At 41.9% G+C, this 23,881-nt stretch overlaps 2 protein-coding genes across 2 annotated transcripts in view; one reads left to right on the forward strand and one right to left on the reverse strand.

Annotated features, from left to right (window-relative positions):
• Positions 1-6,636, reverse strand: part of POLR2B (RNA polymerase II subunit B) — a 50,272-nt gene extending 43,636 nt beyond the window's left edge. The window contains exons 1-2 of the mRNA XM_011223494.3: positions 6,346-6,636; positions 402-474 (exon numbers count right to left, since the gene is read on the reverse strand). Of these exons, the coding sequence (XP_011221796.1) occupies positions 402-474; positions 6,346-6,364 (92 nt within the window). The 5' untranslated portion in view covers positions 6,365-6,636. The remainder of the gene's footprint in view (positions 1-401; positions 475-6,345) is intronic.
• Positions 6,637-6,922: 286 nt separating this feature from the next.
• On the forward strand, positions 6,923-17,446 carry NOA1 (nitric oxide associated 1). Its single transcript, XM_002918118.4, has 7 exons — positions 6,923-8,255; positions 9,446-9,610; positions 10,476-10,681; positions 12,272-12,403; positions 13,508-13,624; positions 16,526-16,646; positions 17,000-17,446. The coding sequence occupies exons 1-7, from the start codon at positions 7,130-7,132 to the stop codon at positions 17,197-17,199; spliced, it is 2,067 nt and encodes a 688-aa protein (XP_002918164.1). The 5' UTR covers positions 6,923-7,129; the 3' UTR covers positions 17,200-17,446.
• The last annotated feature ends 6,435 nt before the right edge of the window (positions 17,447-23,881 follow it).

Raw genomic sequence — 23,881 nt, forward strand, 5'->3', positions numbered from 1 at the left:
CAACTGTCAAAATTTGGGTAAGATCTGTAAATTATTGTATTAATATCAATTTCCTGATTTTGATGACTTATGATTATGTAAAAAATATTCTTAGGTCTGCAACTTACTCTCAAATGTCTCAGGAAAAAAAAATGCAGAGAAAGGGAAAAAAAGGCAAAGAAAATATGTAAGGTTAATATCTAGGGTAACTGAGTGAAATATACTTGTGAATTCTTTGTGTAACTTTACTTAAGTCTGAAAGACTTTAAAAGTTCAAGTTAAATATATAAGTAAATAGAGAAACCAGCTCTCATGTAGCATATTCATATAAACATCTAATTTTCAAGAACAGAATAAGCAGGAAATCCCTTTAAAGGTTATTATGCCTTTTAAGGCTTATGAAGTTTGGTCTCAAAAGTTACCTGATTACAATCCAGCATGCTTCTTGCCACAAGTCTGGGGTGATTTCATCATCATCTTCATCATATTGCATATCTGCAAAAACCAAAAAGATTGTACCCGTGTGCAATAAAATGCTAGCAGTTAACATCTCACTCCTATGATTTGAAGCAGCAGAAACATATTTACTCTCTGTTAAATAAAGAGCAATCCTTTTACCCCACTTCTCTGAACTTTCAATTGAATTATTACTAATATACATAGGTACACATCCATTTATAGAAAGGTCTAGGTCAGGGGCGCCTGGGTGGCACAGCGGTTAAGCGTCTGCCTTCGGCTCAGGGCGTGATCCCGGCGTTATGGGATCGAGCCCCACATCAGGCTCCTCCGTTGTGAGCCTGCTTCTTCCTCTCCCACTCCCCCTGCTTGTGTTCCCTCTCTCACTGGCTGTCTCTATCTCTGTCAAATAAATAAATAAAATCTTTAAAAAAAAAGAAAGAAAAAAAGAAAGGTCTAGGTCACATAGGTATTCTCCCAGTATACATTACAAAGGTTCAGTGTAAGTTGTGTGAATTTGTTAATATTCCACCTTCTCCAGAAAGTCCATGTAATTCTCATTACTAACTAACCATGATAACTAGGAGCAAGCATGTAGTCCTCTGATCAATAAGCTCCTCAGAGACTAGAGTGAAAGATTAGGATAAGGGAGTAAAGCCAGAGCAGGGTTCCAATAACTGGGCAATACCTTAATGAACAGTGGTTTATTACAGCAACATTTCATACAGGTAAAGGTATGACAGACTGTATTTTCCAAAGATGGCCAAAACTATATCTTCCATTTCACATGCTCTTTTATGATGTCATCTTGATAGGCCTACCATCAAGATATTGGGATCTATGTTTCCTCCCCTTAAATCTGGGTGGGTTTTTGACACTGCCATAACTAAAAGGAAACAGCTGAAGCCACACTACATGACTTAAAAAGCTAGTTAAGAAAAGGCAATGCAATTCCACCTTGTTTACTGAAACACATGCTTCTGGAGCTCTGAGTGGCCATTAGTTAAGCCCTACTACTCTAAGGCTTGTATAATACAAGGAAGCCCAAACCATACGGAGAGGACACTTATAGATGCTCCCATCAATCCTGGTCCTTGAGTCCTGCTAGGCGAGGTGCCAGACATGTGAGTAATAAACACTCTAGATCATAGAGGCCCCAGTCGTCAACACCTAACCTTTGAGTCTTTGCACTGAACCACTGACATCACGGAGCAAACAAGTCATTCCTACCATACTCTATGAGAATTCCTGACCCACCAAATCCATGAACACATTAATTTTTAAGCAGCCAAATTTTAGGGTAGTTATATAGCAATAGTAACTTGAACCGTAGGAGATTTGAAAAATCAGAATGCACTGGACCTCTGCTATTAGTCTCATCATCTTATGTAAAAGAAAAGTGTGTTGTTGGGGCGCCTGGGTGGCACAGCGGTTAAGCGTCTGCCTTCGGCTCAGGGCGTGATCCTGGTGTTCTGGGATCGAGCCCCACATCAGGCTCCTCTGCTGGGAGCCTGCTTCTTCCTCTCCCACTCCCCCTGCTTGTGTTCCCTCTCTCGCTGCCTGTCTCTCTCTCTGTCAATAAATAAATAAAATCTTTAAAAAAAAAAAAAAAGTGTGTTGTATTTTTGTTTTTATATTCTAACTTATATAGCCTGTAAAGCTTAAGAGCTTTCAATTCAAAATTTAATACATGTTCAAAACAAATTATTTAATAAATGCTTCTTGGAGATTGGAATTACTCAACCCTACACATTGGAGGGAGGGTAAGAAAGACAAAGGTATCTAAAAGAGCTCAGAGAAATCTAGCTTTGATGATAGATTACAGGTTAATATCACAGCCACATAGAGAAGCAAGAAGGTGGGAAAAGGAGAGAAATGACGAGGTTAGCTTTAGGTACATTTATGAATCATTTATATCTTTAAATACTTGCAGTAAACAGCTGATATAAATATAAAGCTCAAATAAGGGGTCTAAATCACAAGCAGCTGAGAATCATTAACAAGTGATTGGTAGAATACGGAGAGCTTCCATAGAGAAGGAAGACCGAAGGCAGGATATTAAGGAATACCTCTATTAGAGTCATGTGAAAAAAAATGAATCCACAAAGGAGACTCATTTACTCATTCATCCATTCCCATTCATCAAATACTTGTTGAATGTATTTACTATATCCCAGGCATTGGAGACACAACTTTCAACAAGATAAAAGAGGGCTGTATCCTCAGGGAGATTATCACCTACTGGAGGGATACAAAGAAGATGAAGTCAATTAAGATGAAGAACAAAGTGAACGGACAGTCCTAACCAAGACCTGAGGAGGTTAGGGTAGACTTTCCAAAAGCTGAGCTGAGTCGAGACCTCATCTATGAATAAACAGGAGTAAACCAGACAAAAGGAAAGGGTGAGGATGGGAGAGGCAGAGAAAGTAGTCTTTCAAAAAGAAAAAACAATCTGCACAAAAGACTCCAAAATGAAAGCTATTCAAGGAATGAAAGAAGGCTAATGTAGCTGAAGCAAGGAGAGTGAAGCTGGAGCTATAAAAGAGACTGGTCTTTACCAATAGAGCTTTAAGGAACCACTCTAAGATTTTAACAAGGGTGTGGCTTGATCAGGTTTTCATTTCTGAAAGATCATTATGGCCACAGTATGGACAGTGAATGGACAAGCAAGAAACCTGGAGCACATAACCAGCCGAGAATCTGAAGAAGAAATCTAGATAAGGGATAGTGGTGGCCTGAACTAGAAATTGTGGCAGAGGGGACAGACAACTGACCAGATTTGACATATTTAGGAGAGAGAACCCTCAGGATTCGGTGGCTCATTAGATAATGGAGGCAGAATAGAGGAATCAAGAATGATGCCCAGGCTTCTGTCTTCAACACCACAAGAGGGGGATATTACTGAGATGGAGAACACAGGACAAAGCAGATTAGAAAGGCAGATGAGTAAAGGAAAATAGCTCAGTCTGGGCAGTGACAAGTTTGCGTAGCTTAGAGCACATCCAAGTGAAGTTGTCCAGCGGCAGTTAGATATGTTAAGACATCTGGACTGGAAATATAAATTCGAAGTCATCCACATATAAATGGTACCTGAAGCCATGGAGAAGAGATGGAATCCTCCAGAAATAATATGAATAGAAGAGAATGAGAAGGAATCTCAGACAGGTAACAAGAATTACATGAGAGTTATGTGGCAGAAGGAAGGAGTGATTTCCAAGAGGAAGTCATCAACACTGTTGAAGACCACAGGCTGTGGATAAGGTTTGAAAAATGTCCCTCTGATTTATCAATTGAGAAGTCATTGACATTCTTATTAAGAGCTGTTTTAATGTAGTGGCTAGAGCACAATTAGATTATAATAGGTTGAGGAGAGACTGGAAAATAGGAATTGGAAAAAACAAAGAGCCTTTTTTTTTTTTAAGAAGCTTGGCTGTGAATGAAAGGAGAAAGGCTAAATATCGGAAGAAAAAGTAAACAAAGAGTTTAACAACAACAAAGAGTTTAACTTGTTTTTCTGAGGATAAGAGATCTAATATTTCACATAAAAAAGAAGCCAAGTGAAAAGGAGTGTCTAAAACTGATGAGGGCATATCTAATAAAGCTATCTAAACGGGGTACCTGGGTGGCTCAGTCAGTTAAGTGTCTGCCTTCAGCTCAGGTCATGATCTTAGGGTCCGGGGATTGAGTTGCCTGTCTGGCTCCCTGCTCAGGGGGGAGTCTGCTTCACCCCCTCCCCCCCCCAACTCAGGCTTGTGCTCTCTCAAATAAATAAATAAAATCTTCAAAAAAGAAAAGAAAAAAGAGGAGCGCCTCGGTGGTTCAGTTGGTTAAACATCTACATTCAACTCAGGTCATGATCCCAGAGTCCTGGGATCAACCCCCAAGTCCAGATCCCTGTCCATGGGGAGCCTGCTTCTCCCTCTCCTCCCCACTCATGCTCTCTGTCGCTTTCTGTCTCTCAAGTAAATAAATAAAAGCTTTAAAAAAAAAAAAGATATTAAAAGACACAGGCAGGAATGGAATGTAGGCTCAATGCTGGAGCAGACTTGTTAAGTGAAGTAATTTTAACTCTTTCCACACGATTATTATACATTGCTAATGAGAATGTGTTGGGGTGCCTGGGTGGCTTAGTCAGTTGAGTGTCTGCCTTTCAGCTCAGGTCATGATGTGGGGTCCTGGGATCAAGCCCCATGTCAGGCTTCCTGCTCACAGGGAGCCTGCTTCCCGCCCTCCTCCCCACCAGTGCTCTAATAAATAAATAAAATCTTAAAAAAAAAAAAAGAATATAAACTAGTACAAATCACTATAAAGGTCACTCGGCACCATCTGCAAAATGTTAAACATGTGTATCATTTGAGCTGACAATTCTGTATCTAGGGATTTCTCCTACAGACACACTTGCATTGGACAAAATGACATGTACAAGATAATTCATAACAGCACTACATGAACCAGAAAAATACCGGATATAGCCCAAATACCTATCGATAAAACACTACTTAAGGTACATCCATACAAATTAGGTAGGTGTGAAAAAAAATGAGGTGCTCATGAAAATCTCCTAAATATAAATATACATCAAAAAATAAAAGTGCAGAAAATTGCGTGACCTTTTTTCTGCAGAAAGGTGCAAAACATTTATATTTGCTTGAATATGCATAAAGCGCTCCGGAGAGAGAACCTAAGAACAGAGGCTACCTTCTGTGGAGGGGGCTCACTCTACACAGATGGTGGACAAGAATAAAACCTTACGCTTTAACATTTTTATATTTTCTACCTTGTGAGCCATGAGAATATTCTACCCATTCAAAAAGTTAAGCTGAAAAAACTTTAACTTCTTTTCTGGGCTAGGAGTTAAAAAATCTAATGATGCTAACAAATTTCCAGACTCAAAATATGAGACAGAGAAGTTTAAACAGAAGTTTACACTTTTGCTGCTGCTTCTCCATCAAGTGGCCTGGGAATAAGGAGAAACGTGGGAGGTGGCCACAAGACTGGGAGTCAGAAAAAAGTGGTTTGAAATAGCAGCTGTGGAGAATGGACGAGTGAGCATTAAAAATACATAATGAAAATACACTAGACAAGACTGAATTCTACTGTGAAAGGAAATAATAAAAACATATTGGCCCTATTCAATAGGATACATAACCCTGAAAACTCTGCCTCTGTGGGAAGACAAAATTTAAAGGTCGCCTTTTTTTTTTAAGATTTATTTATCTGAGAGAACAAACGAGAGAGAAAGCGCGCGAGAGGGAGGGAGAGAGAGAGAGAAGGAGCAGAGGGAGAGGGAGAAGCAGACTCCCAGCTGAGCAGGGAGCCTAATGTGGGACTGGATCCCAGAACTCTGGGATCATGACCTGAGCCGAAGACAGAGGCTTAACTGACTTGAGCCACACAGGCGCCCCTAAAGGTCATCTTTTAAGACATTTTACTTAGACATATGACAGCATGAAGGAACGCCCCGACCTAGACACCGTATTCTTTGACCCGGTTGTATTTCCAAAGCCTAGCACAATGCTTGGCACAGGCTGACACTCAACATTTCAACCAGTCAATAAATTCACTATGGCCTTGGGGGGAATCAAGAAAGGAGCCCTTTGCTTCAAAGTGAAAACGGAAATTGTCTTACTGCTCCGCACGCCATTTCAATCCGGGAAGGCGGTATCAGACTTAGCCAGCAGTAGAAAGGGGAGAGAACAAGAATCACCTGACCAGGAGCATTAATGCTACGGTTCCCTGCACACTCCATCTCTCACAATCCCAGCTTCGTTCCCGGCCTGGGGAATGTTGGGGGCACGACTGGGAACACGAGCTGCGAGTAAGGGGGAGGCCGCAGATCCTCAACTGGTTCAGCTCCCCACTTTTCCCTCTTTAGATAGGTGCCGCGGAGTGTTCTGAGGAGTAACCTACCCTCGTCCGCGTCGTACATATTGGCAAACGGTTCCCAACTTCCTAACTCTCGGAATCAAAGAAAACAGCGCAGGAACCAAAAGCACCCGCAGCGCGAGGAGCAGGAATTTCCGTCTCCGGCGTTCCCAGAATGCTCTGCTTCTCAGGCCAAAGGCCACCCACAAAGACGACAACGTAAAATCTGCGCCTGCGCAAGTGGCCGGCTACGGTTTGGCCAGGGTTAGAATTGCGCACGCGCAAACCGTAAACCGCCGCCTCCAGCGGTTGATTCCGAGGGTGGTTCCTACAGCGAGTGTCGGATCCCACCAATTAAATTCTGTTTTTCAATAATGATGCACAAATAACGACACCTGAAAAAAAACCAAAGATTTATTAATAAAAGATTTTAATTGAGGCCGTGAGTATGCGGCATTTGATGGGGGTTTTTTTTGGCACTTCTAAAGATCATTTAAATTACATTTAAAAATGTAATTCACTAAAAGCAGGTTGTGTCAGCGGTGGCGCGTTGAAGAAGCCTGAAAGTACACAAACCCTCAAGAGCCTCCACCCAGCCCAGCCTAGGTCGCCGCTGCTTTTGACGTAGCTTTGAACGCGCTCTCCGGCCTCAGAGCTTTCATCGCGAGAACTCACAGGATTAGACGCGAAAGAAGTCGAATTGCGCTTCCTGACAAATGACAGCCCACCAGTAGTCACGGGCTTTAAATCTCGGTTTTAACGGGCATCTCGGACCCCAGTGCGCCTGCGCGCACGTGGCCCCGCCCCCTCACCCGGGGTCGCGTTCCCCATGCTGCTTACACGCTTCACACGCCAGCTGCTGTGGCCCTTCCTACGGGGATCACCTCCCACCGTAGCGTGCCATGTACCTAAGGAGCTGCTTCTCGAGAGATATGCGGCCGCCTCCTCCTTCCAGCACCCATCGAGCCTGGGACATAGGCTTTCCCGTGGCTCAACAGCGACTGGGGGTTACGAAGGGAGTACTGACATGGAGGAGCATTTTCTGTTCCCCGAGTACGTCTCGGAGCCCGAGCCTGCACCGATCCTCGAAGAGCAGCTGCGAGAGCTGCAGCAGCGGCAGGAGGAGGAGGAGCGACAAAAGCAGCAGCAGCGGGAAGAACGGCAGCAGCAGAAGGTACGGGCCAGGAGTCGGGTACACCCGCTCGTGGGACACCCGGACCCGATGGTGCCGCCCAGCGGCCTGAACTGCTCGGGCTGTGGAGCGGAGCTGCACTGCCAGGACCCCTGCGTGCCCGGCTACCTGCCCAGCGAGAAGTTCCGCAGGGCAGCGGCGCAGACCGACGGCGGGCTGGCGCGAACTGTGTGCCAGCGCTGCTGGCTGCTGGTGCACTACCGGCGCGCCCTAAGCATGCAGATGAGCCGCGAGCAGTATCTGGAGCTGGTGAGCGCCGCGCTGCGACGACCGGGGCCCGCCCTGGTGCTCTTCATGGTGGACCTGCTCGATCTACCCGACGCCCTGCTGCCTGACTTGCCCGCGCTGGTGGGCCCCAGGCAGCTGATCGTGCTGGGGAACAAGGTGGACCTGCTGCCCCAGGACGCGCCCGGCTACCTGCAGCGGCTCCGGGAGCGACTGAGGGACGACTGTGCCCGCGTAGGGCTCCTGGGACCCTGTGGCCACCAAGGACCACAGCAAGACGGAAGGGAGAATTCGAATCCTCCCGCCAGGGCCCGCACGGTGCTCAGGGATGTGCGTCTCATAAGCGCCAAGACTGGCTATGGCGTGGAAGAATTGATCACAGCGCTTCAGCGCTCTTGGCGTTACCGCGGCGATGTGTACCTGGTTGGCGCCACCAACGCTGGCAAGTCCACTCTCTTCAACACGCTCCTAGAATCCGATTACTGCATCGCCAAGGGCGCTGAGGCTATCGACAGAGCTACCATCTCCCCTTGGCCTGGTGAGCCTTAGGTGGCCCGCCCCCTTCCTTTTCTGAGACCCTGAAAGTCTGGTCGCAGCCCAGGCATCTAGTATATCCCTCCTTAATGTCCACCGGGGGCTGTCTGGAGCCTTCCATTAAAAAATTCTCTCCCTACTTTGGCCACACCTCCCTTTTGTGTCAGCCTAGTGGTTAGAAATTTAGTATATGTTAGAGTCATTTTCTCATGGGAATATTTATGGAGCACTTCTATGTTCCAGTCACTTTTTTAGGCACTGTAGATGAACCAGGAAACAAAGCAAGAATTTCTCTTGGAGATTTCTTTGGTAGCTTTACTTATTTGTATGTTTCTTTGCAAAGTCCTTTTTACTTTCTTTTTTTCCATCTTTTACTTTCTAAACTTCCACCCCCTCAGTCTTACTATTCATATCTTAAGTTTATTTATAAGATCAGTATACTATAAACATTTAACACTTGAATAATTCACTAATGCTATATAATTTGTGGCTTTGAGAGAAAAATGTCAACTTTGTGGGGTCTGGGTTTTTTTTTTTTTTTTCAAGATTTTATTTATTTATTTATTTATTTATTTATTTATTTATTTATTTATTTATCAGAGAGAGCACAAGGAGGGGGAGTGGCAGGCAGAGGGAGAAGCAGGCTCTCCGCTGAGGAAGGAGCCCAATTAGAGACTCTATCCCAGGAGCGTGGGATCATGACCAGAGCTGAAGGCAGATGCTTAACCGATTGAGCCACGCAAGCTTCTCTCAACTTTTTGGTTTTAAGAAACTTCTCTAATTGCAAAATGGGTCCTTCTGTGACCCTGTTGGTATTTAACAGTTGGCAAAACTGCCTCATTTGTTCCTTTGAAACCAGTGTTTAACTTTGATAAGCTGTTCTTCTCTGCCAGAACTTTGGTTACATTATAGACAGAAGTGCTTTTATACTGGATGGTAGTGCAGTGAAAATGGAAAGAAAGCAAGTCTGCAGATTTGGGATTCAAATCCAGGTTGAGCCTTTGGGCCAATCTCTAAGCCTATTTCTTCATCTATAAAATAAGAATGATCTTGTAGAGGGTTGTCATGAAGGTTAAATGAAGTAAATCGTAGTATCCAAGTCAATGTAGCTCCTCAAAAACGTTAGTTTTCCTCCCCTTATTCCCTCTTCTTGTACAATGTTTATAAAAACATATTTATTCTTTGGTATTTCAGGTACTACATTAAACCTTCTGAAGTTTCCTATTTGCAACCCAACACCTTACAGGATGTTTGCAAGACAAAAAAGGCTTAAAAAAACTGCAGCTGAAGCTGAAGAAGATCTTAGTCAGCAAGAACAAAATCAACTTAATCTCTTGAAAAAGCACGGTTATGTAGTAGGTAAGCATCTTCTATAGGAAAACTCTTGTTGGGGTTATGCTAAAATTTTTTGTTGAACAACCTGAAATACAGCTGTCTAGGGCTAGCCAGTTTTTTGTGGGGAGAGTCTACTCTCCTTGTTCTGGAACAAAGAGGCCCTTGAGAGGCAAGGCTGCTGTTTGGAAAACCAGAGTTCATTGTGCTAAGAAAACTGAAACAGTAGATACTTGGAGAAATCCAGGAGGGGAAGCCTGCAGCAACTGCCCATCTAGCCATTGTCAGCAGTGGAAGCATTTTCACTGAGCAACAGCACCCTCTCCTTGCAGACAAGTACAACTTGTTGACTCCATGCCGCAGCTTTAAATTTGATTGTCCCTTTTTCCTTGGTTTCTTTTTTTCAACCTACCTGCACTGAAAACAGTTTGATTTCCAGCACTTTCCCCTCAACCACCCAGCCCCCTACCCAGTGTACACAACTAGCAACATATTTGACCATTGCAAGAGTCTTTCCACTGCCTTTGACAGAAGGGCAAAGGTATCATTGTAGTCTTGCTTCCGTACACCATAGTTAGTCTCAGTAACTTGTTTTTGAGGCAAGTGAGGAGAATAAGAATTATCTGTCTAGGGACGCCTGGGTGGCGCAGTCGTTAAGTGTCTGCCTTCGACTCAGGGCGTGATCCCAGCGTTCTGGGATCGGGCCCCACATCAGGCCGCTCTGCTAGGAGCCTGCTTCTTCTTCTCCCACTCCCCCTGCTTGTGTTCCCTCTCACACTGGCTGTCTCTCTCTGTCAAATAAATAAAATCTTAAAAAAAAAAAAAAGAATTATCTGTCTGGAGTCAAAAGCTTCAAAGGAGTGACTAATAGCTTAAATATAACTTGTTCTAGGAAGAGTTAAAAGAACATTCTTGTATTCAGAAGAACGGAAAGATGAAGCTGCCTTTGAGTTTGATGCTGATTCACTTGCCTTTGACATGGAAAATGAACCTGTTATGGTTGCAGATAAATCCTCCAAACGAGTAGAACTGACCCCGCAAGATGTGAAAGATGCCCACTGGTTTCATGACACCCCTGGAATTACAAAAGAAAATTGTGTATGTATTTGATGTCTTTTGGAAATATTAACTTTCGATTGCACGAGTGCCATCTTCATTGGCAAAACACAGGAAAGGCGTGTCCTTTCACTTTAGACGAAGTTCTGACTCATTCATAGAAGCAGTTCAGGGTGATCTACATGCCATCAAGATCTGTATTCCATTTGGTAGGCTTCACTGCTCACAACCCCTTTGTGTTCTTGTGGCTATTACCTTCGTTAGGGAGACATTCAGATTTTGAGATTGGAAGAAAACATAACTGTTGCTGCAGTCCAGCCACCTATTCTATGCTTGAATTCCCTCTAAACATATGCATCCGGCTTGAACTGAAATAAGAAGTGACTCACCATCAGCTGAAGCAGTGTCCCCTCGTTTCCCATGGTAACCAATTTGGCCTTTGACCTGCTCTTTGTGTGGAGCTGAACAGTCTCCCTGTAACTTGTACCCATTGTTCCTCCAAATGGTCCTGTGTGGAATGAACATAATGCCTGTTTCCCTTGCTAGACTTTGAACTACTTTAAAGTGTAATTTCCTATCTCTTCCTCACTCTACTCTACTCTTTCATTAGTTCATCCAACAAACATTGAACATTTACTGTGCTGACATAATCCAGATGATTTCTCTGTTTCTTGCAGCTGTTCTGTCTGAGAGATAGGCTTTTCATCAACTCAGGCCTCTTTTCAGAATATTTTCTAATGTGTTTTTGTCCTTAAAATATGACACTAGAGGACGCCTAGGTGGCTCCTTAAGAATTAAGTTCACAAAAGTTTTTATCGACTTTTTTGCCTTCTCTAATATTTCTCTTTTTAAAAAAAAATTTTTTTAAGTAATCTCTACACCCAGTGTGGAGCTCGCACTCAGAACCCTGAGATCAAGAGTCACATGCTCTACCAACTGAGCCAGCCAGATGCCCCCATAATATTTCCCTTTTCAAATTAGATTTAGATTGCTTAAATCCTACCAGAATCTTGTGCTTCTTGGCCTTCCTTTTCTGTTTTCTCTAGTCTCTTTGGGAACTCTTCATCCTTAGAAGCCAGAGGATTCATAACTTTCTCGTTTTTTGCTGAGCATTTGGGGGTAATAAGAAAACTAAAGACCAAACTTCAATAAAGAGTTCTTCAAAGCTCTCTAACTGCTCCTAGAATGAGGTGACCATTTTGCATTTAATGTATTCATACTTGCCACTGGGATAGAAGGTGGCATATTGCCTTACCTTTAGCTGAGAACTACTGGTCCCTAGAAAGCTTGATGGAGAGAACATATGTGCTGTTTTGGGATTGACACATCAATGTTTTCAGTTCACACTGATTTTGACATTTGAGGGATACTGCTGACATACAAAGTCTCATACTCTCATATAAGGTGTTTTGCCATTTTTCAGTATTAAGTTGTGAAACAAGAGTAGAGCCATCCATAAATTGATTTAGACAGAAAGAATGTAGCAATTTTATGTGCAAATTCTGACATACTTTGGTTTATTGTGAATTCTGGAAAAAAACTTCTTATCACCTTTTACCATAGAGGTAAATCACAATATATCATATCATCAATAAAAGTAATTCTCTAAAAAATCTGCCCTCTGCTTTACAGATTTTAAACCTTCTAACAGAAAAAGAAGTAAATATTGTTTTGCCAACACATTCCATTGTTCCAAGAACTTTTGTGCTTAAACCAGGAATGGTTCTGTTTTTGGGAGCCATAGGCCGCATAGATTTTCTGCAGGTAAGGAAAGTCTGTACTGTTAAAAAATGACTTAGGATTACTTTTAAGGATGCAGATATAGTGAACAAGATTGGCAGACTCTTGACAACTAGCTCATGACGGTTGGAAGTTGATACTTTTTTGTTTGTTTGAAATGTCCATAATAAAAACTTGGGAAAAAGAAATGGGGAGGAAAAACAAGTAGTAGGTCTCAAAAGCTAGATCTTCATGAGGCTATTGAATGCCCCATACAACTTGGCATGAGGAAAAGATATGTTCCTATCCTGTGGCATTGTTTCACATGGAAATCACAGGTTAAAAAGAAATAAGTCCAACCTTTAGGTACAGGGTTAGTGTGCATTAAATACACACTTTTTTGTTTTAAGTTTTTAAGTAATCTCTACACCCGACGTGGAGCTTGAACTCACAACTCCTGATCGAGAGTCACATGCTCCACTGCTTAGCCAAGCACCCCTCCCACACTTCTTTATATCCCAAGATATGTATTCATTAAGTATGTGCTTTTTTGTTTGATAATTCATTTACATAGCATCATTCTGGGGATTTTAGAGTATTAATAGAATTGCTCCCTGTTTTCCCAAAGTGAGAAGAAAAAGGAAATGAAACATGGATGTATCCAGCAACAGTAAATGTAACTTGCTGGCCATTGCTATAGCGTATTTCTTGGGCTTTTTGTTTTTTCATAATTTGTTGGCAGTTTGGCCTTACACACTTAAAGCTCTTATGTTTCATTAAAACCCACAGAATGTTAAACCTAACTTTCCACTGGCACAGTTAAAGCATTTCCTTTTACTTATATTTCCGTATATATACATTTTTTTTTTTTTTTAAGTAGGCTTCACACCCAGCATGGAGCTCAACACGGGGCTTGAACTCACAACCCTGAGATCAAGACCTGAGCTGAGATCAAGAGTCAGCTAGTTTTAATCAACTGAACCACCCAGGCACCCCTCCTTATAGTATTTTCTTTAATTATATTTATTTATACCTCCATTTACTTATAAAGGGAGCTCGATTTTTTGGGGGGTAATTGATTGTAATTTGTAATATGCTGGTTTTGCAAGGTTTTCATTGTTAAATAACTTATTTTCTTCCTTTCTTAAGGGAAATCAGTCGGCTTGGTTTACAGTTGTGGCTTCCAACCTCCTCCCCGTGCATATTACTTCCTTGGACAGGGCAGATACTGTGTATCAGAAGCATGCAGGTCGTACATTACTCAAGGTAAGGCAACACACTTTGAAGATTGCACAGTTAGGTTAACCTACACTATGACAGTCCCACAGCCCTGCTAAGAAAACCTTTGCTGGACATACCATTTTTGTTAAATGATCAGCTAGCTCTCTCCTCACCTGTTTTGCTTGAGGATTTTGGCTTAAGTAAAGTGGGCTCTATAAGAAAAGGGATGTTGTTTGGACTGATCCTAAATGGCTACAGCCTTGTATTTTCTCTAAACTATACTGGCCAATACCGTAGCCACAAGTAGCTATTTCAATTTAAACAAAGTTTAAAATTTAGTTCTTCGGCTGCACTGGCCACTTTTCACCTACCCACCAGTCACATCATTGCAGAAAGTTGTATTGGATTAATGCTGAGTGAAGAGAAGCTACACGTTTTCTCACAACTGGGGGCGTTCTTGGCGTCTCGTGGACGGAGGCCAGGGTAGTGCTGAGCACCCTGCAGTGCACAAGACCTCACAACAAAGCGTTACCTGCTCCAAAACGCTGTAAGGCCAAGGTTGAGAAGTCCTAGTCCAAGTGGAAAAGCTCTTCTCCCAGGTTCTTAATCCTAGACACTGACAGATTATCCTAGCTTTTTACTCCTGCTCTAATAGTTCCTTCCTTCCCCCTGTAAGTATGCTACAGTTTCTCTCATCTTTAAAAAACAAAACTCAGTGTCCTGCTCATTCCTTCTTTGACAGTCAGTATCGCTCGTCCTCCTCAGTCCCATCCTCTTCAGTCCCTGTCTGGCCCTTACTATATCCTGAAATTGTTCTTCCTAAGTTCACCAAATACTGTGTCAGAACTGTTTTTAGCTGTTTAATAAGGCATTACATACACGCGGTTAATGTACAATGACTGTCATACAATGTTTACGATCACGAGCCAGACTGGATTCAAATGCTGTTCCACCACTTCACAAAGCTTTGTGACTCTGTCATACCTACATCACACGGTTGTGGCGAGGACTAAGTTCCAGGGCACTGTTGTAATGCTATGTAAGTGTTTGTGATGATGATGGTGGTGGTGGTAGAACACATCTACAAAAATACCAGGTACATCCAGCAGAGGTGATTTAGTATTAATTATTGCTTATACAACTGAGTATAAGCCAAAAAACCCAAAATATAAACCTGCCCTTCAAAGAGGCTAAAAATAAACCTAACTTGAGAAGTAAAGGCTTTTTTTTCTCTGTATTTCCTAAGAAAGCCAGACTAAAATTAAAATGCCAATGAAACCCCTGCCATAAATTGAATATTCCAGAGACTTGTTGGATTTGCAGGGCAGGTGAACATATAAAGGCAATCAGTAATATAAGACCTATTGACTGTTCTACACTTAAAAGCCTTTGGTTGTCCTGTTACATTTGCTCACTTCTAGGGCACATATGAGTTGAAATACAGCTGGAGACTTACAGGAAAGAAAACTTCCTTAGTTTGTATAATATGGCTTTCATAAAAGTGAACTCTGTGGTTTTCTACCCCATGCATCTGTGTAGTTTTCAGAGTGGACATCACTGATACTTTCCAAAGCAACAGTCCCAGCCTTCTCTCCCACTGTAACAGAAGCATGTTTTTTGGGCTACTCTGAGAGTCATTCTTGCCTCCTGATTTCTTACCTCCCAAATCAAAGTCAACCTTGCCTCCTAGTTATCACCGAATCCAGCCTCCCAATTCAAGCTGTAATCTGATTTCAATAGGCTGTTTTTGAGATCCTGAAATATTTTCTTAGCTTCCAGCTTTTATTGCCCTCCTCCCACCTCCACCCCAAATATACCTCCACAGCAACTAACGCAGCGGTTCTCAACCAAGGTTGACTTTTGCCCCAGGGGACATTTGACAATGACTGGAGACATTTTTGCTTTTCACAACTTGGTGGATGCTGAGTAAATGGCCAGGGATGCTGCTAAAAATTCTACAATGTACAGGACAGCCTCCCCAACCCCCAACAAAGAATTATTTAGCCTAACATGTCAATAGTGCCAAAGTTAAGACACCCTGCACTACAGAGATCTTTTAAAAATACAAAGCAAGTCACACTATTTTTTTTATTCCTATCTCTGTTCTTTTTCTTGCTTATAATTCCTTGATAATTCCACATTACTGAGAGGTCTAAACTGATAGTCTCATCACTGATACACACGCATACACAGACTTAACATACCCTCCACAGTTCCGCTACTAACATACCCTCCACAGTTCCGCTACAGTTCCCTGAACTCATCATCCTTTTTCCTGTTTTTGTGTCTGTACATGATGCTAACCCAGAATACCGTTCCAGTAAGTAACTTCAACCTATTTCTCAAAATACTGCTCAGATATTGCTTCTTCATTAACGTTTTCCTCAACCAAAACATGTTCGTTACTGCTTCCTCCACAGCCATAGTACATAACAGATGCTTCCCATCACATTCCTTACCTTGTAATTTGTTTACAGGTTATTTCCACCTTCTGACCCCCTTGGGTGCAGGGACCATACTGTAACATCTATCTTGTGTCCCTAGTGTTAAACAGAGAGATCTGTTAATAAACAAATATCCAGTTACTTGCCGTTCATGGACACATCTGTAAGCAGAAGCTGAACCTTACCTATTATACATGTACCCATTATACATATACAGGGGATTAATCTTTGAGGCCAGGCCCATGAGAACGAAGGTATTTTGAAGGATGTTACCTTAATTGCCAAACATCGCTCTGTAAAGCTTTATGGAGGGCTGTAAAAGTAGTGTAAACTAATTAAACAAGATGCTGCTATCAGGAGGTCACCACTAGACACATGCTCACATGCCGCTCTTGGCACTGGGATTATAGGCTTCACCTCCTCACAGAGCTCCCATGCTTTTCATTTGAACTAGAAGTGATTTGGTGTTTTCAGTAGCTGAGAATATTTATCTCAATGGCAGGTTCCAATGGGTGGAGAAGAACGAATGGCAGGATTTCCTCCTCTTGTTGGTGAAGACATTACATTAAGAGAAGGACTTGGGGAATCTGAAGCAGTGGCTGACATCAAGTTTTCCTCTGCAGGTAATTTTACACCAGCCACTTTTTAAAAGGTGGATAAAGTAGCCTTATTCACTGTAAGTAGACTTACAGTGTATTTTTATAGAAATGTGCATTTAACTGACAAACTGAGGATAACAGTAGCTGAGGATAATAGGAACTGAGGATAATAGGAAATATGTACCGGTTTTTTCATTAAATGCAACCTATTGTAAAAATAAATTTGTACCTTTTCACAAATGTATTGCATGCTTTCTTAAAAAATAGAGCAAAAGAGAGCAGTAGCCTCCTTTGGTGCTCCATTTTGAGCTTGGGGTTGGTGTTTTTAAGAAGAGGGTTGCTAACACCATTTTGTTCTCTGTCACATGTCTGCATAGGTTGGGTTGCAGTAACACCTCAGTTTAAGGACAGACTGCATCTCCGAGGCTATACACCTCAAGGAACAGTTCTGACAGTCCGGCCCCCTCTCCTGCCACATATCGTTAACATCAAAGGAGAGCGCCTCAAGAGAAGTGTGGCCTATAAAACCAAGAAGCCTCCTTCCCTTGTGTACAATCTGCAGAAGAAGAAAAAATAGATAAATAGGCAAAGTTGATCTTGCTCACACTGAATATTAACTATACTAGACATAACTACATACATTGAATTGTATTAAATACATCTATAATAAAGTTCTCTTTGCTTCCACCCTTTTTAAACCACCCAGGACCGTGCCAGTTTGTAATGTATTGAATTTGTAAATACAAGTTAGTTTTTTGTTAAGGTGTGTATATGTAGGTATTTGCGACCCAAATATAACTAAAAAGGAGTTCAGCTACATTGAAGCTTCTTGCACTATTTATTTATTAAGACCAGTTGTTGGGGCACCTGGCTCGCTCAGAGAAGCAAAGGTGAGAAAATGAAGACCTGAAGACATTAATATAACCAGGGAAACTAAACTGTTTGAAACTTCTAGCAAGGTACCCTGGAACATCTGCTTCAGTCAAGCTTATAAAACAAAACCATTGAATTTTAGAGTTAAAAGAGATCTGAGAGTATAAATTAGGAACACCGAAAAACTGGATCCTTGTTAGTCAAGAGGCCTAAAAGCCTACATGATCTCAGGATCATGAATGCGAGCCCCACATTGGGGATAGAGATTATAAAAAAATAAACTTAAAAAAAGATCAGATGTCATTTCTTATTTGCAGCCTAGTTGAGAGAGCAACACAACAGTTGGCATATGAAAAAATAGCAAAAAAATGAATTTCTCCCAAGTACATTGGCTGAGGTAAGACAGAAGTGAATAGGTGCCTCTGCTTCACATGGTCATCCAAGTATCCAACTGGTGGAACTCTCCATGGCTTCGTGTCTGGGTCTAAGGTGGTTGCTCAGGTTATCATCCCTTCCCAGCAAGTGGCAAGAAGAAAAGTGAGTAAAGAACACACAGTTTCCCTATTTCAGAGAAGGGGGAAATGTTGGAAATTGCACACATTTCATACTGTTCATTGGTCAAGTCACATGGTCACACCGACCCATGAGGAAGCTGAGAGATGTTGGGGGAAATGGAGACCATTTGGGGTTTTTATTACTTAAGGGAGAATGAACATTGGAGAGTCAAGCAGACATTCATCTTACGTAATCCTATCTGAAAATCTTAAGAAAAGACTCAGGTTATATCTTTCTGGCATCCAAAGTCTATTCTGCAACTATCAGAGCACTTTTAACCATTTTATCAACATCTGCCTGTATATACTGTGTAACATTACATCAATCAGAAGTCTACCTTTTATTATTCCTAGCTGAGTAAGTTGCACTGTAGCTGTGTACAGTGAACAACTGGCAAGTCCCAGATCCCAGTGTTGAGATAAATGCTAGTGGGATTAGCTCTATGCAGTCAGATCCACAAACTTCCTGTAGACTAAGGTTTACCATAAAATTAATAGACATACTATGTTCTCAGTCAATGGGTATCTCCCAGCCCCCATCTCACTAAGACAGCTTAGACTAAATGGTTAGCATTTTAGGATGCAACTTGTAAAACCTAGATAACGCTTTCATCGTGTTTCAAAGTAAATACTATAGGCATCTTGGGGAGGGGAGCTCTTTATGTTCAAAACTGCATTTCAGTGTGCCAGCATCCCTCGTCCCCAGATAGTAAATGCCAGTAACAGCTCCCCCTGTCCCATTAGTCATTGTGACAGGTACCTCTCGGGCACCTGGGTGGCTCAGTCAGTTAAGGGTCTACCTTCGGCTCAGGTAGTGATCCCAGGGTCCTGGGATGGAGTCCTGCATCGGGCTCCCTGCTCAGCGGGGAGTCTGCTTCTCCCTCTGCTCCTCTCCCCAGCTCGGGCTTGCTCACTCACTCTCTCAAAAATAAAATCTTAAAAAAACAAAACACAAAAGTGCCTCTCACATTTCCAAGCCCACCCCCTAGAGGGCGGTAGCTTCCCAAGTTGAGAAAATCAATTTCTAGTTGTTTTTATTTTAGAAAAAATGAAATACCATTAATTTTACAAGTTAAAAATCTGGCATTTGTATAGAAATATAGAACCTAAGAACTGATGCTGCTGTCATCACCCCGATAACTTATTTATATTTTAGAAAGCAAAACATTCCTTCTTATTGTCTGTAGGCTTTTAGGCCTCTTGACTAACAAGGATCCAGTTTTTCGGTGTTCCTAATTTATACTCTCAGATCTCTTTTAACTCTAAAATTCAATGGTTTTGTTTTATAAGCTTGACTGAAGCAGATGTTCCAGGGTACCTTGCTAGAAGTTTCAAACAGTTTAGTTTCCCTGGTTATATTAATGTCTTCAGGTCTTCATTTTCTCACCTATAAAAGGAGGGAAAGACATTAGATTTTTCTCAGTCCTTGTATAATTCTCAGCAAAAACAGGAAAGCCAGGAAAGAGTGGCTCCAATACCGCAGACAAAAAAGATGCCCCATGCCTAGACAGTCGAGGACTTCTGCTAGGATCTGTGTTAATTCACTCCATATTCTCCCAGCCTAATGCAGCCCAGGATCACTGCTGGTATATCCAACTGCTCCACAGTGGATTTAACTGGAAGAAAGTTGTTACTGTGTTGGTTTCTGAGCTTTAGTCAGCTTAATGATACTTCTTAATCCAGTATTCTAAGTACGAAGGCCTCCCTTGAATCAGTAATCATTTACACGATGGCAGCATGCAGGAATAAGTAAAGAGGGAAAATGAATGAATGGCAGAGTGTCAGGAGAGCCCGCTTACTTTTCTACAGAACAGAGATGGTTTCAAGTGGCTAGAAAACAACTAAGCATGTTTGTGCTAGATCATTTCCAAGTTCTGCAGCTGTGTGGCGGTCAGCATGTCACCTCTTCTGTGTTGATGACACCTAAAGGCAGTAAAATACATGCCATCAAAGGTTTTTGACTCCTATGTCACATTAAACTCAGGTTTTTTTTTTTTAAGTTATACCTTCTCTCTCCTTTTCCCCTCCTTGAAACAGCAGCATTTTCCTTTAAGTTACTGAAACAAAGTTCAACACATTTTGTATTTTTAATCACCATAAATGGCAATTAGAACTTTACTGTCTAGTTCCCCAGGGTCTAAATTTGCTTATGTTCCTTGCAACGCTCATTTCCCATGACAACCAAGGAGAAGTGGAGCACAGATGCAATCCCGTGTGCTTGTGTTTCTTGATCGTTCAGACACTTCTTACAAAATGGAGACCAAGGCCAGTTTCCTGCAGATGACTAACCTGGGGCTCCCGCTGTGCCAGCCTAGGCAGAGCTGTAATTGCTTCACTCAGTCGGCACCCAGCGCTCAAGCTGAGGCGAGCTCTTTCGTAGACGGCCTCTGATCATTTATCCTGGCTTCCCTCCCACTTGGCTCTGTCTTGTGGAGCAATAGAATCATTTCCATTCTTTCTCAGACTGTTCCATTTTCTCTTGGCTGCATTCCTCCTCCCAGGGGGATTGTTTTCTCAACTGTCAAAGAGTAATGCTTAAACATTAAAAACAAGGCCTCACATTCAAGTGAATCGAATAGAGAGCAACTCTGCCTGCTCTTAATGTCTCTGTGTCTTTAACACCATATAGGAATGATGCTTCATTTTTCCCTTCATGTCAAAGAGCATTGTTATTCTCTCATTTAGTATAAGAGTTTCATGATCTGAATATTCCTAAGTCTGTCTAGAGAATCCTTAAAATACCCATGGCTTTGGGGCGCCTGGGTGGCACAGCGGTTAAGCGTCTGCCTTCGGCTCAGGGCGTGATCCTGGCGTTACGGGATCGATCCCCACATCAGGCTCCTCCGCTATGAGCCTGCTTCTTCCTTTCCCACTCCCCCTGCTTGTGTTCCCTCTCTCGCTGGCTGTCTCTATCTCTGTCAAATAAATAAATAAAATCTTTTTTAAAAAATACCTATGAATTAGACCCCCAGGTTCCCGTTTTTCAAAATCTTCCTTTTCTCTCCCAAATAATTCTCAGAATTTACCTTGTAGGGGTGCCTGGGTGGCTCAGTTGGTTAAGCGTCTGCCTTCAGCTCAGGTCATGATCCCAGGGTCCTAGGATCAAGCCCCATATCGGAGCCTGCTTCTCCCTCTCCCTGCCACTCTGCCTGTTGTACTCTCTCCCTCTCTCTCCCAAATAAATAAAATCTTCAAAAAAAAAAAAAAAGAATTTACCTTGTAGGTAATCAACCTAGTGGAAGAATTTCTTTGGTCTTAATATTCTCACTGGTAGATGCAATAGATATGATGCTTAGTAGAAGACATTATCAGTACTTTTAGCCAGTAGCTATGGGTAAATCTGAAAAGCCAGGCCACAAAAAAAAAAAAAAAAGAGAGACACATGTGCTGGAGAACACGTAATCAGGTGATGTGGGAAGTGAAAGACTGCCAAGATCCTTTCTAACTTTACAGTAAGTCCCTGGAAAATAGCAGTCATTCAATGCATAATTGAATGAATTAGGAGAATGAGGGGATTTTCTTGTTTGGTTGGGTTTTGCCTTCCCTGGAAAACAGCAGCAGAGCAGACTCAAATTTGCTTAGTAGAGGGGCACCTGGGTGGCTCAGTCAGTTAAGCATCTGACTCTTGACTTCGGCTCAGGTCACAATCTCAGGGTTGTGAGATCAAGCACCGCATTGGGCTTTGCACTGGGTGGGTGTGGAGCCTGCTTAAGATTCTCTCTCTCTCTGCCCCTACCCTCCAACAGGGCATGCGTGCTCACACGCATATGCACTCTCTTAAAAAAAAAAAAATTTTTTTTTTTGCTTAGTAGCATTTGCATTCTTCTAGGGTTTCTTCCTTCCCTGCATAAGGACACCACCTCCTGGTAGTTGTATTTCATACTAATCGTGGTTGCTATGATCATATGATAGCCCATACATCTTTTTATTCCTTTACATTATAATAATAGTAGCTATCCCTTTCATAGTATATACAATGAGACAGGCACTGTTTTAAGTGTTTTACATATATTAGCTGAATCCCTACAGTAAACTCCATGCGGGAGATACTGTTATTACCTGCATTTACAGATGGGGAAACTGAGGCACAAATAACTTGCCCAGGGTCACACAACTAATGAACAATGGAGCTGTGATTCAAACAAACTCTAGGTTCAGCACCCATGTGGGTTTAATTATACAGGGAAACTGACTTTTTTCCCTCTCACTGTACAGTTCTATGGATTTCAATATATGTATGTTTGTGTAATGACCACCATAATCAGGATACAAAACAATCCCATCTGATAGCACCCATGCTTCTAACCACTACACAATACTTCCTCTATTTTGGGAATGCATCACAAGTCTAAAGGAGAGAACTTTTCAACTTCAGGGGGTAAATGTTATCTCAGGCCACTTTGAAGACCTTTAAAGGTAATGACACAATTTCCATGGAAAGTCTGTAACTGCCACATTAATTCTTTCTAGCTTCCTTTGAATCCTACTATACACAATTCTACTGTGAGAAGAGTATTCCTCAGGGCTAGGACAGAGTATGGGTGTGATGTGCTATTCTCTTGCTGTCTTACTTCAGCAATGCTGAACAAACGTCAAGTGTCCCAGTGTGATTTCCTTGCTCTCTTAGCATCTCAGATAGCTTTAAATCAACTGCGCTTTCATGGCTGGCTGGGAATCTTTTCACAGTGCTAGTGAGCTTTGCCAAGTACCACGGACAGATCACAGCATGAGTGGAGATCCTGACCCACAGTTCTGATTAAGAAAATAGTAAATTAAATACACAGGAAATCTGGAATGCAAACATCCAAAGAATTATACCACCAAACCAGCACAGAAAAGAAACTGATTTTTAGTCCTGACTCTACTAGTGACATAATTAGGACTGTATTAGAACAGAAGAACTCTATTCACAAATCAAATAGCTTCAAATACCATATTGATTTGGTCCTGAACTTGTTTAAATGGACTAGTCTTTTCTACTTGTATAGCATTCATCCTATTCCTGTTCATTTTAAGATCTTACTTTCACTAAAGGGAATCCTGGTTGCCTAACTAAAAACTTTCTATTATCTCCAGTTTTTCTCAGCATTTAACATCAGGCTTAAAAAGTTTTTGTTTTTGTTTTCCTGTCTTTGACTTTAAACTCCATGGTTACTCAACAGGAAGTAAAATTAGAGAAACGGGGACTACTTTTCTCTAAAATGCCAGGTAAAGGATGTATTTTGCTAAAATACTAGCTTAAAACTATGTTTTTTTCACTGAACAAATAGAGCTATTATGTAAAGCTAATTCTGAGAAATGTGAAAATTTTCAGCATGGGAACTTGTATGAGACTGTTCAACAGAGAAAAACAATGCCTAATGGTCCCATTTACCCACTCACTCACTTCTAGGGAGTTGCTCATTTGTTAATTAGAAATGCTTTTTTATTAACTAGATTGAGGGCTTTATTAGGTTTGTATCCTTATCTATCGCTGGGTAACAAACTAAGTGACAAACCAAAACTAAGTGACTTTACACAACCATTTATTTGCTTCCATTCCTTAGTTTGGCAGTTTAATCTGGGCTCAGCTCAGTGACTCTTCTGCTCTGTAGGGACATCACTTGCAGAGCTCACTCTACATCAGGAGCTCCAGCTGTCATCGCTGTAATAGCTAGGAAACCTGGGCCTTTTTCCAGCAGTCACTCTTTCTACTGGGTCTCACCCTCAAGCTTGTTTACAAGCTTTGTTCAGAAAAAGCACTGAGAATCGGCAAGGCTGAAGTTCAGAAGCCACATGTCACTCTGCGGCATTCTGTGGTCAAAGCAAGTCACAATGGCAGCACACAATCAA

This window comes from Ailuropoda melanoleuca, chromosome 11 (genome assembly GCF_002007445.2).
Source record: "Ailuropoda melanoleuca isolate Jingjing chromosome 11, ASM200744v2, whole genome shotgun sequence".
In the NCBI taxonomy this organism is placed as follows: domain Eukaryota; kingdom Metazoa; phylum Chordata; class Mammalia; order Carnivora; family Ursidae; genus Ailuropoda; species Ailuropoda melanoleuca.